The 21,166-nt window shown below is 39.9% G+C and overlaps 1 protein-coding gene and 1 pseudogene across 3 annotated transcripts; one reads left to right on the top strand and one right to left on the bottom strand.

The window, feature by feature from the left end:
* The first annotated feature begins 468 nt into the window (after nucleotides 1–468).
* LOC117722081 (arylamine N-acetyltransferase 2) lies at nucleotides 469–8,100 on the top strand. Of its 3 annotated transcripts, none has more exons than XM_034521044.2 (2): nucleotides 469–574; nucleotides 6,936–8,100. In XM_034521044.2, exon 2 carries the CDS (start codon nucleotides 6,942–6,944, stop codon nucleotides 7,812–7,814), a length of 873 nt encoding a protein of 290 aa, XP_034376935.1. In that variant the 5' UTR covers nucleotides 469–574; nucleotides 6,936–6,941; the 3' UTR covers nucleotides 7,815–8,100. The 3 variants fall into 3 exon arrangements, with proteins under 3 accessions (XP_034376935.1, XP_076770342.1, XP_034376936.1); XM_076914227.1 differs by lacking the exon at nucleotides 469–574 and adding an exon at nucleotides 949–1,022; XM_034521045.2 differs by lacking the exon at nucleotides 469–574 and adding an exon at nucleotides 5,738–5,864.
* Nucleotides 8,101–8,309: 209 nt separating this feature from the next.
* LOC117721344 (tubulin beta chain-like) lies at nucleotides 8,310–20,589 on the bottom strand (annotated as a pseudogene).
* Between the last annotated feature and the right edge of the window lie 577 nt (nucleotides 20,590–21,166).

Consider the following 21,166-nt stretch of genomic DNA (forward strand, 5'->3'; position numbering starts at 1 on the left):
CCAAGCTGGCCTTGAACTTGCTATGTAGCTCAGGATGACCTTGAGTTCTTGATGGGCCTCCCTTCACTTCCCAAATGCTAGAATTGTAGGTATCGGCCACAGTGTAGCTGTTTTGTCGTAGTTGTTGTTGATTGGGCTTCGGTTGTTTGTAGTAATGTAAGACTTTGAAGTGCTGGTTTAGGTATAAAACTATGCAAGCAGATTGGCAACCAATGGTTGTTGTTAACAAAGGAGTGACAAGTGGCAACTTCTTCCTCCTCTCAGTCCATGATCTGCTTTGCCAGAGCCCATGTAAAGCTCTGAACTCTCACAGGCTCCCAGAGATGACCATAAACTGTGAAATGCAAAAGTATCACAAGATATCACACCCAAAGAACAGACCAGCATTCACCAGGGTTAAGTGAGGCCCTACAACTACATTTCCCAGAGATCCTTGGGCTTTTTTTTTTTTTTTTAATTGCGGAATAGTGGGTGGAGCAACGTGGACAGCCAATGAAGGCACATCCTTGCGGACCAGGGAAGTGGACCTTGCTCAGCTTGCTTCCTGATCCTCCTGGTTGCATCCTGGTAGCCGGTAAGTGGGGAGCTCCCTAAAAGACTTGGAAATCAGGATGTCTTCCTCTCCTAAGAGGAAGACTGGGAGAGAACAGCACAACCCAGCCCTGAATTTCCAGTCCCAAGGTTGTTTAGAAAGTTTGGGTGGCACATACTTCGAACCCAAGCTGTTTAATACTTTACAATACACAGGTGATTCTGACAAATGTTTTAAGTAGGTGACAGACAGCCACATTCTATTAGAATTGAAGAACCGTTTAGTTCCTTTAATACTGTTTCCTTATCAGTCACAAAATGAACTAGTAATGGTGTTTACTTTAAAAGTTTGTGGGAGTTCAGGAGGTGCATGAACAGCTTAAGTAACCCTCAGTTGGATTCCCCCTGGGATACTTTTAACAGTGGTGTCCGTCCGTCCACTGCATTTCCAGAGGAATTCTTGGAGGGACTTTTGTCATGCTTGAAAAAGGGTAAGTGTGTAAGGTCTTAAGGAATACCAGGAAATCGACTATTTCCTGTGACTTCAACTGAGGCGTTACCTTGGAACATAGCCCATAGGATTGCACAGCAGTGTGGTGCCAGCTTATGCCAAGAGTCCTCGGAGCTAACACCCCAGGAACTATGGACCGACCCTGTTGTCCTGAACTCTTATCTATTCTGTACTGTGGGCATAATGTCAACTACATTGTTTGGCTCTTTTCTGATAACAATTCTGCCCTTTCTCCAGCCCCTGTTTGACTGCCTCAGACTCAAGGCAGTTGATACCACCCTGACTTAAAAAAAAAAAAAAAAAAAAAAAGAAAGAAAGAAAGAAAGAAAAAGAAAAGAGAAAAAAGAAACAAACACCAGACAACGGCCAACTCTGCTAACTTTTATTTTTTTTAAGCTACCTGCCAAAGATTTACCTGCCAAAATATCACCATTTTCACCTGGAGCCCCTATTTCTCTTTCCCTTTGCTAACCCTATTAGATTGCTTGCCTGGTAGGATCCCCTACCTTTGCCTGGCTGCTAGAGGCCTTTACTCAAAGCCATGGATGCCACGTAGGTTTTCTGTAACTCTTTCTGAACAGCTTGTTAGTCTTCTTTGTATATGGCCAAGCCAACCACTCTAGTGTCTTCCACCCAACTAATCAAAAAGATTGCTTAGGGTTGTCAAGAGAGTTGCAGTGTGTGGGCTTCCAGAACAGAACTGAAAGAGAAAAGAAAAGGAATTAAGGGAGAAAACACTACACACACAAAATTACAAGCAGTTCATTAGCTCCCATTATAACCTCACTGAGTATTGGCAGTAATCCATGCGATAAATGTAGAGGCCCCTCAGTGCTGAATCCAGCTTCTAGTCTGACAGTATGCTAGTGAGACATGGTAGCTATTCTCCTTCTGGCTTGATCTTCTCTGTTTGTTTCTATGTTGGCTTCTTGTTCACAATTCCATTTGGCAAAGAATAAGGAGTTCTCTTACTAAAACAATCGAAAATCAGTGTTTTTCTTGAATGGTGCAGAGGTTCTAAAGCCATAGAGTTAAAACCAGAAAAGTTCTGCACAACAGCCTGTTCTTTGGGGGCCATATCCACAAAGGACAATTTGTGATTGGTATGCCATGTCATTTAGCGATAAATGACAGCAGCTGGTATAACTGTCACATATTGGTCATTTGACTAACTATTCCTGTGATCTGCAGAAAGCAGCAAGACTTTTATAGGGTACTGAAGATTTCCCAGGAGCCCCCCATTTTGTGTGTTTTAATCTAGTTATTGCAGTTCTATGGAATGAACTTGAAGCTGGCCATACTCAAATTCCCCCAAATGCTGGGGCAAAGTTACATTTCTGAGTGAACTGAGGAAGTTCTGGTGTGTGTGTGTGTGTGTGTGTGTGTGTGTGTGTGTGTGTGTGTGTAAGCAGCCCTGCCTGTATAGATTATAAATCTAAAAGTTTTCTCCCACAGAAGCAAGGAAGCTATGCTTTCAAGGCCTTGTACCAACAAGTCCTTGGACCAGAGCTGTGCTGGGAGGACACTTACTTGACAATTGTTTATACAGCCTTTACCAAAAGAAGCAAGGGAGCCCCAGAAGCCATTGCAGAGTCCTCCAAATAGCCTATAGAGTAAGGCTTTATATATAAGCATAAAGGCCATGCCACTGACATGGTGGGAATGATGAAAAGAACCTACAGGTCTAAGTGAATTACTGACAGGATTCTCGCAAGCTCACTTTGGTCTTGAATCTTCTCCAAGCTCCTGTGTTCACTTGTGTGTGGGTGCACAAGCATGCCATGTTCTCTGTTCTTCAGTGCGTGTGGTAGAGAGAAGTATGTGTAAAGTGTTTCATGTGACTCACTGTGTATTTTGCACTGTACTTAGCTTTTATTGTCATCAATATTGTGTCTCTCTCTGTCTTTTAGTAAGTGCCTTTACCCACTGAGCCATCCCACCAGCCCCATAGTGTATTTTCTTCAATGTATCTTTGTCATTTTAGTTAAACCATGCAATCCAACTCTTCCAAAGCTTTGTCCTTATTTTACTGCATATATTTCTGCCTCATATAGCAATAAAGATTGGCCAGTCTTTATTGCTATATGAGGCATATATATGGATCTGTAGGTATATATCTAGATCAGGGATGTATTTCTTCTTACGGTTTGGATACAGAATGAGTATCCCCCAGCTGCAGGTGCTATTGGGCAGTGATTTAATTGTGAGCGTGCTCACCTCGTGAATGGATTGAGTCCCAGCTGAGAGGGTTCTTAGGAAGTAGGGCCTGGTGGGAGCAAGTGCATCACTGGGGTGTGCCATTCAAGAGTATGTCTTGTCACTGACTTCTTCCTCTTTGTCTCTACTTCTTGGTCACCATGACATGAGGTTTTTGCCTCTCCATGGCTGCCACCATAATACTTGTATCTCAGCACAGACCCTCAGTAATGGAGCCAGCTCACCATAGACTGATGCTTGTGAAAGTATAATCCAAAATAGGGCAGTCATCTCTCAGGTATTTTGCTTAACATATGTGTTGCTTTCTAATCATGACAACAGTAAACAGCTAACCACCACTACAGTGCCTTAGTTGGACTTTGGACTGCTTAACTCCAATGCTTGCAGTTCACATGATAAACAATAGATGAAAGCCAGAGACTTTGGCTGTCAGAAGATACCTAACCAATCAATCGGTGAGGGCTGATCAAAGACAGTCATTCTTCTTGTCAGGGAGAGTATGACACAAGTTTTCACTAGCCATAGTCCCCTGGGGAACACTGATCTGATTGAGATCTATGCTGTCCAGCATATGAATGTTGTCAGCTCATGTTAGCTATTGCAAAAGCAGATATTTCTCTGACGTTTTAATGGTCCTTCAGGTCTTCCCAGTTCTGATTAATTCTCAGTCTAGCTTTATGATCTACTTATATCTATCTATTTATAAGACAAATTGGCGTGTGCAGGAGCCATGGTATGTACCACTTTCTACTCTTTCCCTGTATGGAAAGGTTACATAGTGTAGTATAGCATCTCAGCATGCCACCCTCTTGATTTCCTGGCTTTCCTTTTTGTTTGGCCCCCCACTGGCTGCTAAAGAGGAAGTACCTCCCCAGGATAGCTCATGGTTGTTTCATGTTGTCACCACATGTCTGTTGACATTCTAATTCAGTGACATGCTAGCAGAATAACAATCAGGGACAGTGTGCCCTTTTGAGACTTTGTAGACAAAGTTCCATTGTTTTACCTTTGCTTGTTTCTGTGGAACCATCTGTTGCCAGGCTGATATCACCTTCCTTATGAAGAACTACTTAATTCTCTGCCAGTTGCTTGAGTAACTCTTCTTAATTTTAGATTTCAATAATTTAAATAAATAAATAAATATATTCACACGTCATGTACGTAGAATTTGGTTTTTCTTGGAATGTTATGTCTCTTGTTTTTCTGATAGGATTTCTGCAAAATTTTTACACACACACACACATCTTACACCTTAAATTCTTTTTTTATTCCAATTTTGTACTCTTCATATTCGAAACTTTGGTTGCTTTGTATTCCTGCCAGCATTTTCCTGACTGTGCCATGGCTTTATCTTCCCTTAGCTTTGACTATGACATCAAGCTGTCCTTCTACATACCTAGTATGTTATTGTGTATTGTGTTATACCTGTAGAGAACTGCTCATCACAATTAATGTAATGTCTTGCATAATTTCTATAATTAGTTTCTAACTTTGAAATCTTTCGCTGCATAAAGCACATTGTACAGTCGTCTTATCTGTCAGCTCTTTGAGACCATTTATACCACTCTGTGCTATGTCCCTATAAAGGACTTCTAGTAATGTTTTTCATTAGTTCTCTTTGGTATGCTTGTCATAGCTCTTCTCCTAGTGACAGTCCCCGGGTACATTTTCATTCTTTGTTTTCACTTTATAAATATGTATGCATAACATTGTCTCTATCGTTAATTTCTTCCGTGAATCCAGTTTGTCTGGTAAAATGACCAACTGGAACAGTACTTTGTCATTTCAGAAGAAGTGAGAGAATCAAATATGACAGAAGATTCTTTAATGGCATGTCTTTCACATGGAAGTTGTCGCTCTCCTTCTCTGGTGGCATCCACATTGAGACTGCCACTTTTTTCCTGCCTTTATTCCCTGTTGTCATTGTTACCTCAGGGAAGGCCACTGCACACATCACTTTCCATGTGTAGTCTGTATTTAGGTAGTAACCAGGGATGTGGAACATGATTCATCCCTCCTTGCTGTTCCTATGGGAACTAATGATCTGGGTTGTTGCTTCTGGGCTCTGTACTTATGAGAACATCCAGGTACTTCTAGAAGTTTCAACATAGAAACCATTATGGTGCTCCTATGCTCAACATGATCCTTTCTGTAGGCTTCCCTGTGTAGCTCAGATATTCACTTTTCAATGTAGTCTTCTCTCTGTATTTATGATGTCCTGTGATTCTTCATAATGTATGGTACAGATAACTACCCCTTTGCTCTCAAGAAAAGTAGTGTTATATTCAACATTTTACATTTACTTGGGGTTTATATTCTATGACAGGTATGGGACAGTCAGGAAAATTTGTGGGAACTGGTTTTCTCCTTCCACATTCTAAGTTATGGGGATCAAATTCAGGTTGTCAAGCTTGGAGGCAAATGCCCTGCTGTCTCTAAGCCATCCTCTCAAACCATGTTACCTGTCATTTTTTTTTTAAACAGTCCTTCCCAGAGTTTGTACCAGGAAGAAGAAGCATTCTAATACTTTTGAATGAAAGACAACAACCTACTTTGAACTTAGATGTGTTTTAAAGTGCTTACTAAGAAGTCTCAAAGGATCTAAGTATGTTCACCAGCCTTATCTAAGTCTTGTCTGTATTGATGCTGAGATGGAAGGAAGGCTCCATCCTTGCATCCTGTCTCTGTGAGCCTGCTGCATGTGAAGCTAATAGTATTTTTCTTCATCTTCCATACCAACTACTCCCCAAGCACCCACAGCATTTCCCCTTGAGCCCCATTATTACCAGTATGCAATTGAAATATACTTAGTCACAGAATACCCAGGTATGTTTTTCTTACAACATATAGCTAGTATTGAGCCCCTAGCCAAAAACTGGCTTAATTTTAATGAATCTATGGTTACTAAAGCTAAATTCCAACTCAAAACGTAATCTTCAAACAAAAACCAAAACTTGACTGTTGCTTATGCCAGTATTTCTGCTATTTCACTATAATGCCTGGAATTTGTTTCCAAGTGTCTCTTCCAGTCTCATCCTCTTTATCGTTTCACCCTTCTTCCCCAATCCTGGGCAAGCAGCAGTTAGGTGGTCGGTGATCCATAAAGCACAGCTCATTCTGTTCTCTTCCACATAGACTCAAATACCAAGGAGCCAAACAGGGGTTGGGATCATCTCACTCAATTCCCTTTTCTCTCTCTAAGTCTTAGATACTTAATACTTATGTAAATGGTACGAGGACAACTGTGTGCTATATTATATACTTCTGATTTTATAAGCAACTATTCAGAAGCCTATTTTAATAGGTTCTAATTGGAATCTTTTTTGTTATTTGTTCTTGTCTGCCTTTTTACTTTGTACCTGTACTAGTTTACACAAGGAACAGGGCAGAGCATACTCCATCTAAGCAATTCATTATCTGGCTCACCATTCAACCTGTATTTCAAGCAAATGAGGAAACATTCATCCCAGGTCACTTAGATTATTTAACACTTGTTTAAGTGTGATGAACATTGATTGTAGTCAGTTCCTATAATAGTAGCAAAATAAATATAGATAGTTATAAGCATTGTCTATTTTTGTATTTTGAAAACAAGTTTGAACCAGAGTCACCCCACTCCAGTAAATTCACAAGCAACTGTGGTAATGTTTGGTTTGGATTGTTTTCCTTGCCTTAGGGAACCATGGACATTGAAGCATACTTTGAAAGAATTGGTTATCAGAACTCCAGGAACAAACTGGACTTGGAAACAGTAACTGAAATCCTTCAGCACCAGATACGGGCTATTCCCTTTGAGAACTTGAACATCCACTGCGGGGAACCCATGGAGCTGAGTTTAGAAGCCACCTTTGATCAGATTGTGAGAAAGAAGCGAGGTGGGTGGTGTCTCCAGGTTAATCATCTGCTCTACTGGGCTCTGACCAAAATGGGCTTTGAAACCACAATGTTGGGAGGACATGTCTTTAACCCTCCAGCCAATAAGTACAGCAGTGGCATGATTCATGTTCTAGTACAGGTGACCATCAGTGGAAAGGACTACATTGTTGATGCTGGATTTGGACGTTCCTACCAGATGTGGGAACCTCTGGAATTGACATCTGGGAAGGATCAGCCCCAGATGCCTTCCATCTTTCGTTTGACAGAGGAGAATGGAACCTGGTACTTGGACCAAATCAGAAGAGAGCAGTATGTTCCAAACGAAGAATTTGTTAAGTCAGACCTCCTTGAGAAGAACAAATATCGAAAAATCTACTCCTTTACTCTTGAGCCCCGAACTATTGAGGATTTCGAGTCCATGAATGTCTTCCTTCAGACATCGCCTGTGTCTGTGTTTACAAGCAAATCAATTTGTTCCTTGCAGACCCCAGAAGGGGTTCATTGTTTGGTTGGCTACACCCTCACTTATACGAGATTTAGTTTTAAGGACAATGTAGATCTTGTAGAGTTTAAGCGTCTGACTGATGAAGAAATAGAAGACGTACTGAAAACTGTATTTGGGGTTTCTTTAGAGAGAAAACTTGTGCCTAAACATGGTGATCAATTCTTTACCATTTAGAATATGCAAAGTTATGGTGTCCTTCCGTGTACTTGGAATTTTTATGATAAAATAGTTCAAACTGGTGACGTGGACAAACCAGTGATCATGCTGATTTGTGCTAGGAAATACCCAGCACTGGTTTACTGCTAAATTTATATAGAATTTGTGCTGATTGTTAAGTAAAAGGAACCGTGTGAAAATCATTCCCATTAAATTCAACCAGCATGTATCTCATATCAAATTTTTATGAGGTATTACCTGTACAATTTAAGATTTGGATTCATTAAAGAAGAATGAGAAGTAATGTTGGTTTCCAGTAACTATATAGTCTTCACTATATGACTTACACCAACACCAAAGGATATGTGATTAGGGTCCAAGAGAACCAGTCACACAGCTGATTATTTCTTTCTGGGTTTTTTTCTTTTTTTCATACTATGAATTGCTTTAATGATGGTGTCTGTACACGTGATGTCAGGACACAGGACAGCAGATGCACAGTGGACATGGCTATCAGACAGACTGTGAATAAATAAAGAGTCCCTCGGTGAACTCCATCTCATCCATGCCCTCACCCGTGTACCAGTGTAGGAAGGCTTTGCGTGGGAACATGGCTGTGAACTGCTCTGAGATGCATTTGAACAGCTCCTGAATAGCAGTGCTGTTGCCGATGAAGGTGGGGGACATTGTTAGGCCCTGAGGTGGAATGTCCCAGACAGCTGTTTTCACATTGATGGGGATGCACTCAACAAAGTAGCCGCTGTTCTTGTTTTGGACGTTAAGCATCTGTTCGTCCACCTCCTTCATAGACATCCGGTCCCTGAACATGGCAGCCACAGCCAAGTAGCGCCCATGGCGGGGCTCACAGGCAGCCATCATGTTCTTGGTATCAAACACCTATTGGGGGAGCTCAGGAACTATCAGAGCACTGCTGGCTTCCCCGCTGGTCAAGGGGGCAAAACCAGGCATGAAGAAGTGCGGGCAAGGGAAGGGCACCATATTTACAGCCAGTTTCTGCACGTCAGCATTTAGCTGGCCAGGGAATCGCAGACAAGTGGTTACCCCACTCATAGTGGAAGACACTAGATGGTTCAGGTCCCTGTAAGTGGGTTTGGTCAGCTTTAGGGTTCTGAAGCCGATGTCAGTGCTTCATTATCAACACAATAGGTCTGTGTTTTCAACCAGCTGGTGAACTGAAAGGGTGGCATTGAGGCGCTGCCCAGTCTGCAGGTGCGATCTCCCTCATGGCAGCGGTGATTGCTGAGCGGCTGTGGAGGGGAACCCCTGGAGAGGAGCAGGCGCACAGAGTACCTCAAAGAGGTGTATTAAAACATGATGATTGATATCGTGTGAATGAAAGGTTTTGTCTGGAGCTGTGGGGATGTAATGGAGTTGGTGTCTTCTGGGAGGAAATCTTATGTTTATTTTACTTCTCCGTCATGCTGATTGACGTCACTGCTGACTTTACTAGATTTATAACGACACAGAAGACACATTTCTAGGCATTCCTGTGAGTAGTTTTTGAGATGTTCAACTGAAGTGGAAAGAAGGGATGTGGGTGGCACCATGCCCCCACATTTAGGTCCTGGACTGAATAAAAGGGGGAAAAAGGACAAAGCTGAGCAATCTTTATTCATTTCTTCTGTTATGACACAGTGTGACCAGCTGCTCACCTCTACAGCTCTCACTGAGCCCTCAAATTATACTCTAAAGTATATATGGGTGCACTCAGTTTATCTGTGACAAATCAACCACAGAATTGGGGGGTGGGGTACGTGCACGCATGCGTGCATGCATGTGTGCATTGAGAGAGAGAGAGAGAGAGAGAGAGGGAGGGAGAGGGAGGAGAGAGGGAGAGAGAGATCAAAACCTACAGTAGCTAATAAATAAATAGATGCCTGGGTAATGTCATTAAGTCAATAATTGTGATATTAAGGGAGGTTTTATTGGAAGTTCCTCCATCTTGCTTCAGCGCACTCTACAAATGTCCTTGCTGTGTTACATTATGTTCCTCTAGCTTGAAATTCCGTCCCACTCTCACCCACTGACTCTATCCTCGATGGAAGATTGGTATCAGATCTTGAGACCTATGCGTACGACGGGTACTTCGGACTTAGAAAGCTGACTCTTCTCTACCTCACATCTTCTACTGTGCTTCCCAGCACCAGGGATATAATGTAAAATTCATACTTCTGAGAGGAGTTTTCTCTCTTCAACTGTGATTCTAGGGTGATATGAAAAGCAGTATTAGAATGGAGGGAAGTTCTTTAAGGTAGCGGTCTCCACCTGGATATTTTATGTAGTGATGGAGACACGGAGGAAGGCATGCTCTTGGCAGAGGTTGAGGAGAGCCCTGACATGAGGAAAAAGGAGTAATAAAGTTGTTTCAGTTAGCAATGCTTTTCCACCTCCCTGCTTTGGCTTGTTTTACTAACACTGTTCTCGTTGCCACTGTCAAGTCTTTCTGGTACTTGAGGACAGAAAAGGATTTCACTTTCATCAAGAGAACACCCCTGACACAGTGCACTGAGCCAACCAGCCTATGGCCCATTGAAGACAATGAGGTTTTAGAACACTCAGCAAAGTTATCTGTGCAGTGTGTGTCTTAATCTCAGTCCAATCACCTTTCCTTAAAGCTTTCTACTGTGTGGGGAAAACCAAACTATGTCAATAGATATAAAATTTAGACATCAGGATTTGAGTGTTGACTGCTCAGTGTTAGTTTCCATCAAATGAAATTTAAATGAAAGAAGAAAGGAGACTCCCATCAAAATGTATAGCCAGAGATTTTAAGATAGCCCTCCATTCTCGGGTTACCCAAACTTGTCTGTTCTTGGAACACTGTAGAGATTAGGATATGCCAGCTTCCATTAAGGCTTCTAGGTAGCTCTAATAGGTAGAAGAAGCTTGACCCTGTGGATATGCCTGGGACAGTTACCAATAACAAATGAGTACATCAGTTTCTTCTGTCTTTAAGATGGAGAAAGGTGAAGCTTGTCTCCCACTCTACACTGTGCAGATAGAAGAACTGTGACAAATCCCAGTGTCCCTTTAGCACTGGCTAATTACTGGTTCATCTTTTAATTCTAGAGAGGAAACCACAGGTAGTAGGCTCACTGCATATTCACATCTGTGTTTTCTGTGGTCGAGGACCACTGTGGATGAGAAGTCCTGTTGCAGCCAAACCAATTCTAAGAGTAGTAGTATTTATAGCAACGTCTGTATTGAAATGGAAGAAAACATGAAATAAACGATCTAGCACTGCACTCTCAAGATACGGGAAAAGCAGGAGCGATCTGACTTCAAAGTTAACAGAAGGGAAATGTAAAGGTCAGAGCGAGCAAACAGAATACACAACAACATCAATAGCAAAGCTCAGCGAGAGAGGTGGATTTTGGAGAAGTTAGATGAACTGGAAAGCTGTTAACTGGGTTACATAGAAGTTAAAAAGTACTAATACAAAGTGAAAGGAGAGACCTTATAACTAATAACAACTACAATGGTTTCTAAGTGCTGTGAACAGTTAATGAGCCTGAAGATTAGGAATTGAAGAAAAAAATAAGTTTGTAGAAACATAACATAGCAGGACTGAACTGGAAAGAAATAAGATATCTGAATAGACCAATAACGAGAAAGGGCATTGACTCACTCATTAAAACTCTCTAATTGAAGAAAAAAAACCCAGAACCATATGGCTTGATAGCTGAATCATTTGAAGAAAAAATTAGTAGCGGTACTTCTCAAAATCTTTCTGGAAACGGGAGGAAGGAGGCATGTTTCTAACCTTATGTCACCTGACCAAAGCCAGTGATGTCCCCAGAAAGGAAAATTGCAATCCAGTTTTGCTAATGACATAGCGTTGAAACCTTCAAGCACATTGTTTGCAACTGCACATCAAAGGATCACTGCTATTAGGATTTATCTTCTAGGTGCAAGGATGGCGTGATATACACAAATCAGTTCATGTGATTTATCATGTTAACAATATAATAGCTATAGAACCACTTCAAGAGATGCATAAACAGTTACTGTCAAAATTCAACTTACTTTCCTGATGTAAAACTCTCAGTGACTTTGCCAAAGAAAGAATATTTGTCAAAAGATTCTTCCTCCAAAGAAGAAAAGTCACATGTGACGAACTCTCAGCTAACATCATAACCTAAGATGAAAAATTTACAGCCTTCCCTGTAAGGTCAGCAATGATACAAGCATGCTCAGTCCCAGAATTCCATTCAATCTAGTGTAGGACATTCTGGTCCCATAGAAGACGAGAGACATTCAGTGAGAATGCAAGAAGGGAAATTCTTTGTTCTGGCCAACTGTGATAGCATATGAAATGCTATGGTATCCCCCAAACACACTTTTTTTCCTCCTCCCTCTCTCTCTCTCTCTGTGTCTCTCTGCATCAATCTATCTGTCATCTCTCCATCTTTCCATCCATCCATCCTTTATATCCATCTTGCATTGATTTTTTTTTTTTTGTAGTTGTTGCTTTGTTTTGTTTTATTTTGTTTGTGAGAAAGGATCCCACTGTAGCCATGGCTGGCCTGGAACTTGATATGTAGACCAGGCTGACTTTGAACTCAGAGATCTGCCTTCTTCTGCCTCCCAAGTGCTGGAATTAAAGGTGTGTGCCATCATGCCCAGCTGAGACTCTTAGAAATAAACAAACTCAGTAAATTTGTGTGATGTTACAGTAACTTTTAAAACCCAGTAGCATTTCCAGTGCCTTATTTAACCATCATCAGAGAAGTTTCCTCCTACAGAAGATGGGAACAGATACAGAGAACCACAGGCAGGCATTACATACACAGAGAATGAGAGACCTTGGAACACACGACTCTAAATGGGATGCTTCCACCAAATTACTCCTCTCGGAGCTCAGCGAAATGCACAGGAGAGGAGGCAGAAAGAGTCTAGGAGCCAGAGAGGATGGAGGACACCAGGTGAACAGGGCCCTTTAAATTCACTGAGCAGAGATCATACAAACTTACAGAAACTAAAGCAGCAAGCACACGGCACCAGGTCTTCTCTGCATTACAGCTTTCAGTGTAGTATTTTGATGGGACTGCTGGGTGAACGAGTGGGTCTCTCACTCTTGTGCCTTCTCTTGGGTCTCTTTTACTTCTGTTAATTTGGCTTGTCCAACTTCGTGATAGGGTTTTTTTTTTTAACTTATTATATTTTATTATGTCTTGTTACTATTTCTTAGAAGCCTGTTCTTTTTTAATGAGAGACAGAAAGGGAGTGGATCCAGAGGGGAGAAGACATGGAGAGGATCTGAGAGGGGAAACTGTAATCAGTATATATTGTATAAGAAAAGAATCTGTTTTTAATAAAAGGAGGGAATAGAAATTCCAAAGGACCACCTAGGTTTTATAGTTGGGTATATAAAATATTTATTAAGTGAGCCCTATTTGTAAATAATAGTGCTTACTCTAACCATTTTTTACATGTTATGTGACAGTACTATGACAAATGGGGAAAGGGGACATCAAAATGTACATACATTTCAATACATTAGGCAATTTGTAAGAAGAAAAAAGATAGATTCAAAAATTAATAGCACCTCTATATGCTAGTGTTGGCTCTTTGGAAACAAAAGGTAGAAAGCAATCTCGTTTACAATAGTACACACACAAAAAAAAAATGGTTGACAAGATCACATAGTGGTAGAATTCTCACGCTATCCACACAGTATCTTGGGTTCAGTTCCCAGAAAACACACACACACAGACACACACCCCAAACAGAAAATAGAATCAATAATGTGTGTATAGATATGAAGTTAAGAAAAGACATGAAAGATCTGTTGACAAAAATGATAAATGTCTTATAAGAAAACTGTTCATGCTTCATAGAAGTTGAAAAGTAATCTAAAACTTACATGAACCCCAACATGCATTTAGTCTACTCCTTGCTCCTAAAAGAGAATACTTGTTAACTGATAATTTATAAACCATTTAGGTTTATTTTTCAGAGTTTTATAGCCTATAACCAAAGAGTTCAGGGTAGGCTTTAGTAAGAGGGCCTTCCTGCTGCGTGGTGTTTGGCAGTGAGGGTGGCAGGTAGTGTCTCTTTTCTTATAAAGCCAGTACTCCCGTCATAACCTTCATCCTCATGACTACAACGAATCCTAATTAGCCTCGCCCCCATTAACTCTATCCCAAAGCACATCAGTATATCAATTTGGGCATTAATTTCTGAACAAATTTTAGAAGACTCAATCAAACCACAGCCAAAATCAACTTTAGCAAGAGGACAAACTATCCGTATCGCTACTGGATTTCAAAATTCTCTACAAAGTTATGGTGATAAAAATAACATGCTATTGGCATTAAAACATGGCACATGAACTAAAAGACCAGAATAGAATAGACAGGCCAGAAATAAACCCACTAACTTATGGTCAAGTTATTCACAAAAGTACCAGGAAAATTATAATGAGAAAAGGAAAACCTATTCAATGACTAGCGTTGAAAATGTTGACTATCTATATTCAAGAGAATGAAAAAATTATCTTACCCCTTACCCAGGAATAACCCCAATATGGACAAATGACTTGAAGTATAAAAGTACCAAATATAAGCATAGCAAGAAATACCCCTATGACATTAATCTGTACAATGTCAGTGTAGACCCCCAGATCACAGACAATATAAGACAAAGTAGACAAGTGGGATTGTATAAACCGAAAGGCTTCTGCACAGTGGAGAAGGACCCAGCAAAGTAATGAGAAAGCACACACACTGGAATAACGTATTTGCAAATCACACACCATTCAATGGACCAATATCCAAAATATATTAAGATATATATATACATATGTATATATTTTAGGAAGTGTAGCAGGAAATATTAAGGAAATGTACAGCAGGCTTCCCACACTACTGCCACCAAACTCTCTGTCCTGGTGTAGTCCCGCTGCCTTTGTCCCTAGCTAGCTCCCACTGTGGTCACAGTATTCCCAGCTCCAGTTTGCTTGTCTGTGGAGCTGCTACCCTAAGGTCAGTGGTCCCACATTCCAGGAACCTTCTAGCAGGCTGTTCTCATCTCAGCAGACCCTCTGTCCCCCCACTGCCATGTCTCCACCAGACTTGCTAATTTCCCTTGAAGTGGTCACTGCCACACCAGTCCCATTTAATGACTGCCCACCTTGCAGTTTGATATCACAATACCCAATCAAAATTCTTGAAGCTTATCTTTATCAGTCAGATTTATATATCAACAATTCTCAATTCACAAGATGCCCACACAATAATTTCTGAGCCAATTGATAATGACACAAGCTGCCCAACTAGATTAGACAAGTTATCCCAATTATTTTATTCCTATATGATATTCATAACTTCCTGAGGCTATTTAAAGCCACGTGGAATCTGGGTCATCTTCCTCCTGCTCCATCTTGGTCTCTTCTCCCTCTCCCTTCCCCCTCTCCCCTCCTCTTCTTTCCTTTCCTTCTCCCCTCTCATTCTCCCCTCTCCCTCTTCCTCTCTCTGCAACTCTTAGCTCCCCCTCCCTTTTCCCTGCCCAATCACAGGCCACTTGCTGCATTAATATTTTAATGTAATTGGAAAGGGAAAATCCTGCCACAAGGAAGTTTCTACTGTATTAGGTTTCTATAATACCCCTTAAATGGCCCTTAATTTTAGCTGTCTTTTTCCATATCCCCTCCCTCGTCACCCATTTTCCTTTCCCTCCTCACTTTATCCTCACATTCTAGGCCCCACCCACCCACATTCATAGCAATCTATTCTAGTGAGATATGTCTCTCTCCCTTACTCCCTTTCTCTACACCTAACGTTTGTGGTTCTACAGATTATAGCTTGGTTATCATTCACTTAACAGCTAATATCTACGTGCAAGGGAATACATACCATGTTTATCTTTCTGGGTCTAGTTTACCTCTCCCAGGATTTTTTTCCAAGTTCCATTCATTTACTGGTGAGTTTTATGATTTTGATTTTTTTAAATGGCCATGTGTATGCTGTTGTGTAAATGTACCACATTTTCTTTATCCACTCATGTAGGACAACTAGGTTGTTTCCGATTTCTGGCTATTATGAAAAAAGGAAAAATGAACATTGTTAAACAAGTATCTCTGTGGCACATTGAAGTGTCCTTTGGGCATATTCCTAAGAATTGTATAGCTGAATCTTGAGGTAAATCCGTTCAAATCTTCCTGAGGAATTGCCACACTGATTTTCTAGAGTGGTTGTATGAGTCTGCATGCCCACCAGCACTGCCAAGTGAGCTGTCACTTGTTTTATTAACCTTAAGCATTCTGATGAGTAAGATGAATTCTCAAAGCAGTTTGCAATTGCAATTACCCAATGGTTAAGGATGTCAAACATTTCTTTCAGTTTTTTTTTTTTTCATCCAGTTTCTTCCATTGAGAATTTTCTGTTTAGATCTTTACCCCATTTTTAATTGGGTTATTTTTTTTTTTTTGATATCTAGTTTTTTGGGTCCTTTATATAGTAAGATAATAGTCTTTAATCAGATGTAAAGTTGATTTTTAAAAATGTTTCTATTCTATAGGATGCTGTTTTGTCTTATTGACAGTGTCTTTTGCCTCACAGAAATTTTCAGTTTCATAAGGTCCATTTAGGAGTTATTGATCTTAGTGTCTTTGTTATCAGTGGACTGTTGGAAAAGACTTTTCCTGTGTCAATGTATTCAAGGATATTCCTACTTTCTCCTCTATCAGGTTGAGGTCTTTGATTCAAAGATTGATTTATTTATTTTTATTTATATATTTTTATTCAAAGATTGATTTCAAGTGATTGTTTTAGCTGTCCTCTTTTTTTGTGTGAGTTTCCACATGAAGCTGAAATTGTCCTTTCAAATTCTGGGAAGAATTGTGCTGGAGTTTTGATGCGGCTTGCCTGGAATCTACAGGTTGCTTCTGACAGTATGGCCATTTATACTGTACTAATCCTCTCAGTCCATGAACATGGGAGATTTTTCCATCTTCTAATAACTTCTTCATTTTTTTTCTTTAGTACCTTAAAAGTTTTTGTTATGTCTTTCACTTGCTTCATTAGAATTACCCAAGATATTTTTATATTATTTGAGACTATTGTGAAAGGTATTGTTTCTCTGGTACCTTTCTCTGTCCATTTCTCATTTGTATATAGTAAGGTTACTGATTTTTTTTAAGTTAATTTTGCACCTAGCTGAAAGTGTTTATCAGATGTAGATTCCTGGTATAATTTTAAGGAACATTTATGTAAACTCATGTAATCACCTGCCCCACCAAATACTTTGACTTTTTCTTTTCCAATTTGCATCCCCTTAATATCTCCTTCAGTTGTCTAATTGTTCTAGTAAGACTTAGTGGAATTGCTTTCAGTTTTTTTCCATTTAAGTTGTTGTCTGTGATTGCTATAAACTGCCTTTATTATGTTGAGTCATGTCCCTTTTATCTCTAATCTCTCCAGGACTTTTATCTTGAAGGGTTTTGAGTTTTGTCAAAGGCCTTTTCTGCACCTAATGGAATGATCATGTGGTTTTTGTCTTTCAGTTTGCTTATGTGATGAATAACATTTACCAACTTATGTACATTGAACCATCCCTGAATCTCTTTGATAAGCCTACTTGATCATGGCAAATCTTTTTGATGTGTTCTTGGATTCTGTTTGCAAGTTTGGTATTAATAATTTTTGCATCTATGTTCTTAGGGAAATTTGGTCTATGTCTTAGAATTTTATTTATTGTGAAGAGACACCATGACCATGGCAGCTATTTTTTAAAAGAAAAACATTTAATTGGAGCTGGATTACAGTTTCAGAGGTATAGTTTATTATTGTCATGGTGAGAAGCACGGGGCATTTAAGCAGACATGGTGCTGGAGAAATTGCTGAGAGTTCTACATCTTGATCTATAGGTAGAAGAAGGGAACTGTGTACCACACTGGGCATAGATTGAAGAAATGAGACCTCAAAGCTTTCCCCACAATGACATGTGTCCTCCAACACCTTTTAATAGTGCCGCTCATTATGGGCCAAGGATTCAAACACATGGGTTTATGGGGGATATTCCTACTCCAACCACAAGTCTGTGTCCCTTCTGTTTCTATTTGGTAAAATAATTTGAAGAGTATTGGCAGTAAGTATTCTTTAAATGTCTGTTAGAATCCTGTTCTAAAACCATCTGGTCCTGGGCTTGGTTGTTGTTGTTGTTGTTATTGTTGTTATAAAACTTTTAATGACTGCCTTTATTTCATTGGGAATTATAGATCTATTTAAATTGCTTATTTGATCGTGATTTAACTTTGCTAAATAGTATATATCAAGAAAAATATTCTTTCAGATTTTCTAATTGGTGGGGTACAGGGTTGTAAAGTTTGTTCTTATGATTTTTTGAATTTCCCCTGCCTGTTGTTCTGTCTCCCTTTTTATTTTAATTTTTGTTGGTTTGGAAGAAAACACTTAGTTGGTGAGGGCTTATAGGTTCAGACGTTTAGTTCATTATTATCATAACGGGAAGCAAGCAGACATGGCACTGGAGAAATATCTAAGAGTTGTATATCCAGCATCTAAAGACTCAAACCCACCCATAGTGATACACTTCCTCCAACAAGATACACCTCTTAACAGTGCCTTATGAGCTTATGGGTCTATTGTCATTCAAACTAGCACATCCACCTTTTGGTGTATATTTCTAAATAGCCAGAAGATATTTTAAACCTTTTCATCACAAAGAAATAACAAATATTTGAAATGAAAATGTGTTTGTTAGTTTTATTTAATAATTCCACAATGTCTATGTAATTCAGTAGTACCATATGCCTCATAAATGTGTACAATTATTGTTATTTTACAATAAAATAAAACCTTAACAAGCAAACAAGTGATCAAAACAGACAAATATGTCTAAATACAGTTATTTTCAATTTTTAAATATTGCTCTGAAATTCGGTAGCTTGAAACAACCATTTTCCCACTCGTACATATTTTTTGATACTCAAATTTCAAAGAACATACAGAATATTACTGTCTGCCCTAGTAGCCTCTTGTAGGCAGAGGACTTTTATGGTAGGGGTGAGCTGATGACTTTGTGCTAGAATTTTATTTATGTGTATATGTAATAATTGCACATGAACTTAGATGGTCATGAAGGCCAGGGGAGGATGTCAGATTCCCTTGACCTGAAATTATAGCCAGTTGTGAGCTATACAATATAGGTGCTGGGAACTAAACCTGGGCCACCACAAAGAGCACGACATACTCTTAAGCACTGAACCATCTCTCCAACACCTATAATTTGTAAGGATTTGCGGGGTGGATTGTTTGTTTGGTTTTCGTTGTAGCCTTGACTATCCTGGAAGTTACTTTGTAGACCAGGTTGGCCTCAAACACACAGAGATCCTCCTGCCTCTGCTTCCCTAGTACTAGGACTAAAGGTGTACACCACTACTGCCTGGCAATAATATATGTATTTTAAATTGTGATGAAACTCACATTCTAGAAAATCATTTTATTAGTTACTTTATAGAAGGACTTAATCTTTTAGCATTTAGATAATTTCCAGTGTTATGTATTTACCACCTCAATTATATTCACAATATTTGAAGCGCCTAAGATTTCCCCCATCCTTTGTCCATTAAAACAGTTCAGAGTTACAAGGCATAGTCTCTGCTACACTCTTATTGGCTTTATGGCCATATACTCTTCTGATGCAAGAGGAGAGCTAGTCATCATTCTTGATGTGCAAGTAGCTTCTAGATTATACATTTTTAAAATCGGCTTTCAGAGTATCTTGTATAATCATCTACTCAGAAATAATTTTTACATTCTTTTTATATGCAAGATATTCTTTGTTTCTTTCAAACTCTAAAATATCCCTTCTCTTGCATTATCACTGAAGACTCATGCTGGAAGGTCAGTGTCTTGTCAGCAAGTCTAGGAATAAAGGGAACTTCTCTAATGTGGTAATGTGAGCCCAAACCTTAAGTGCCATTATTCTTGATCTCAGATCCTGTGACCTACTGGCACAAATTATAAAATAATAATAATAATAATAATAATAATAATAATAATAATACCAATATAAGTTAACTACCATCTACACTTCTATTCATACAAGAACTAACCCAGGAGCATCTGTTAGCCACGGGCCCATAATAGTTCTGAAATCTAGCTGGGCATATGTGGTAATTCCTTGATTAAAATTGAATCTTAGTTTATGGGAGTTGTTCCCATGGCTGTCACTCCAACTCTCTGGGCTTCAGGATCCATCTTGTACATCCTGTCACAATCTTTCTGAGTGGGAAAGTTAATGCAAGAACTATTTTCTGGTTAGAAGGGTCCAATTCAATGGAAGCAAATAGAATGAATGGCTTGTTGAATGATACCCCTAGGGTGAGGGAATGCCACCTCCACACGGAGACACCATGATATCCCAAACAGAAAGTCACAAAACTAGGTTTCATTGCAAAGAGGATGGGTAAGAGTTTATGCAAGTAAGAGGGCAAAGTGATAGAGTGAGGCTTTGCTTTGCAGAAAGTCCCACATTAGTGCCTGGAACCCAAGCTACCTTCTGCTTAAGTGAAAAGCAGGGAATGGAATTTGAAATACCGGCCAAGAAAATGGGCATAATGGGGAGCATGAGGGTACATATAGCAACACACAGAGACTTGGATGCAGGTAATTTGGGAAGTGATTCTAGTTGTTGCAGGAGGTATTAGAAAAAGCAGCATGGTCCTGGCCTCTACCGTGTTCTTGCTCTCTTTCAGCTCTAACCGCAACACTGGCTTGCCATTGGCGCAGGAACCTCGAGATGTTAGCATGGTAGCTGCCTCCGCCAGTCAGCTCCGTGGAGTCCATGGCTCTAAACATGGCCCAAGGGAGAATTCTGACACCCGATGAAGTAGATATAACAATTCCCTGTACCTGGTAGAAATAAGACTCTTATTACTTAAAGATTAACCAAATGGATTTATATACCAACAAATACTCAATCCACAAAGATGCCCACACAATTAGAATTGTTAACCCAAATTATCTAACCTTGATATGAATAACTGCTAGAGACATAAGGGTAACATCTCCTGCCATCTTGCCTTCTTCTCCTCTCCTTCCGCCTCCCAACTCCTCGCTCAGCCTACCTCTTCTACTGCCCAATCATAAGGCCCCACTGCAAATACAATGAACAGGAAAAGTTCTGCTGCAACAACCTGTAAACTAGGTAGGCTAGGGTCAGGGAAGAAGAAAATCGATTAGATCATATAGTAAATCTGTTGTTACTGACAACAGGGGCTAACTGCCACTATGATTTACAAGAAGCATTAAAGAGTGCCTTCCAGCTTGTCTGCCCATAGGAGAAGAGGCACCCATCAGTTCCTGCTTACCACTGATGGAGAGTTC

The sequence above is a fragment of the Arvicanthis niloticus genome, chromosome 16, assembly GCF_011762505.2.
Source record: "Arvicanthis niloticus isolate mArvNil1 chromosome 16, mArvNil1.pat.X, whole genome shotgun sequence".
Taxonomy (NCBI): domain Eukaryota; kingdom Metazoa; phylum Chordata; class Mammalia; order Rodentia; family Muridae; genus Arvicanthis; species Arvicanthis niloticus.

Bases quoted from the DNA above. Each gene is read 5' to 3' on its own strand.
- LOC117722081 (XM_034521044.2), top strand. From the start codon at position 6,942: ATGGACATTGAAGCATACTTTGAAAGAATTGGTTATCAGAACTCCAGG.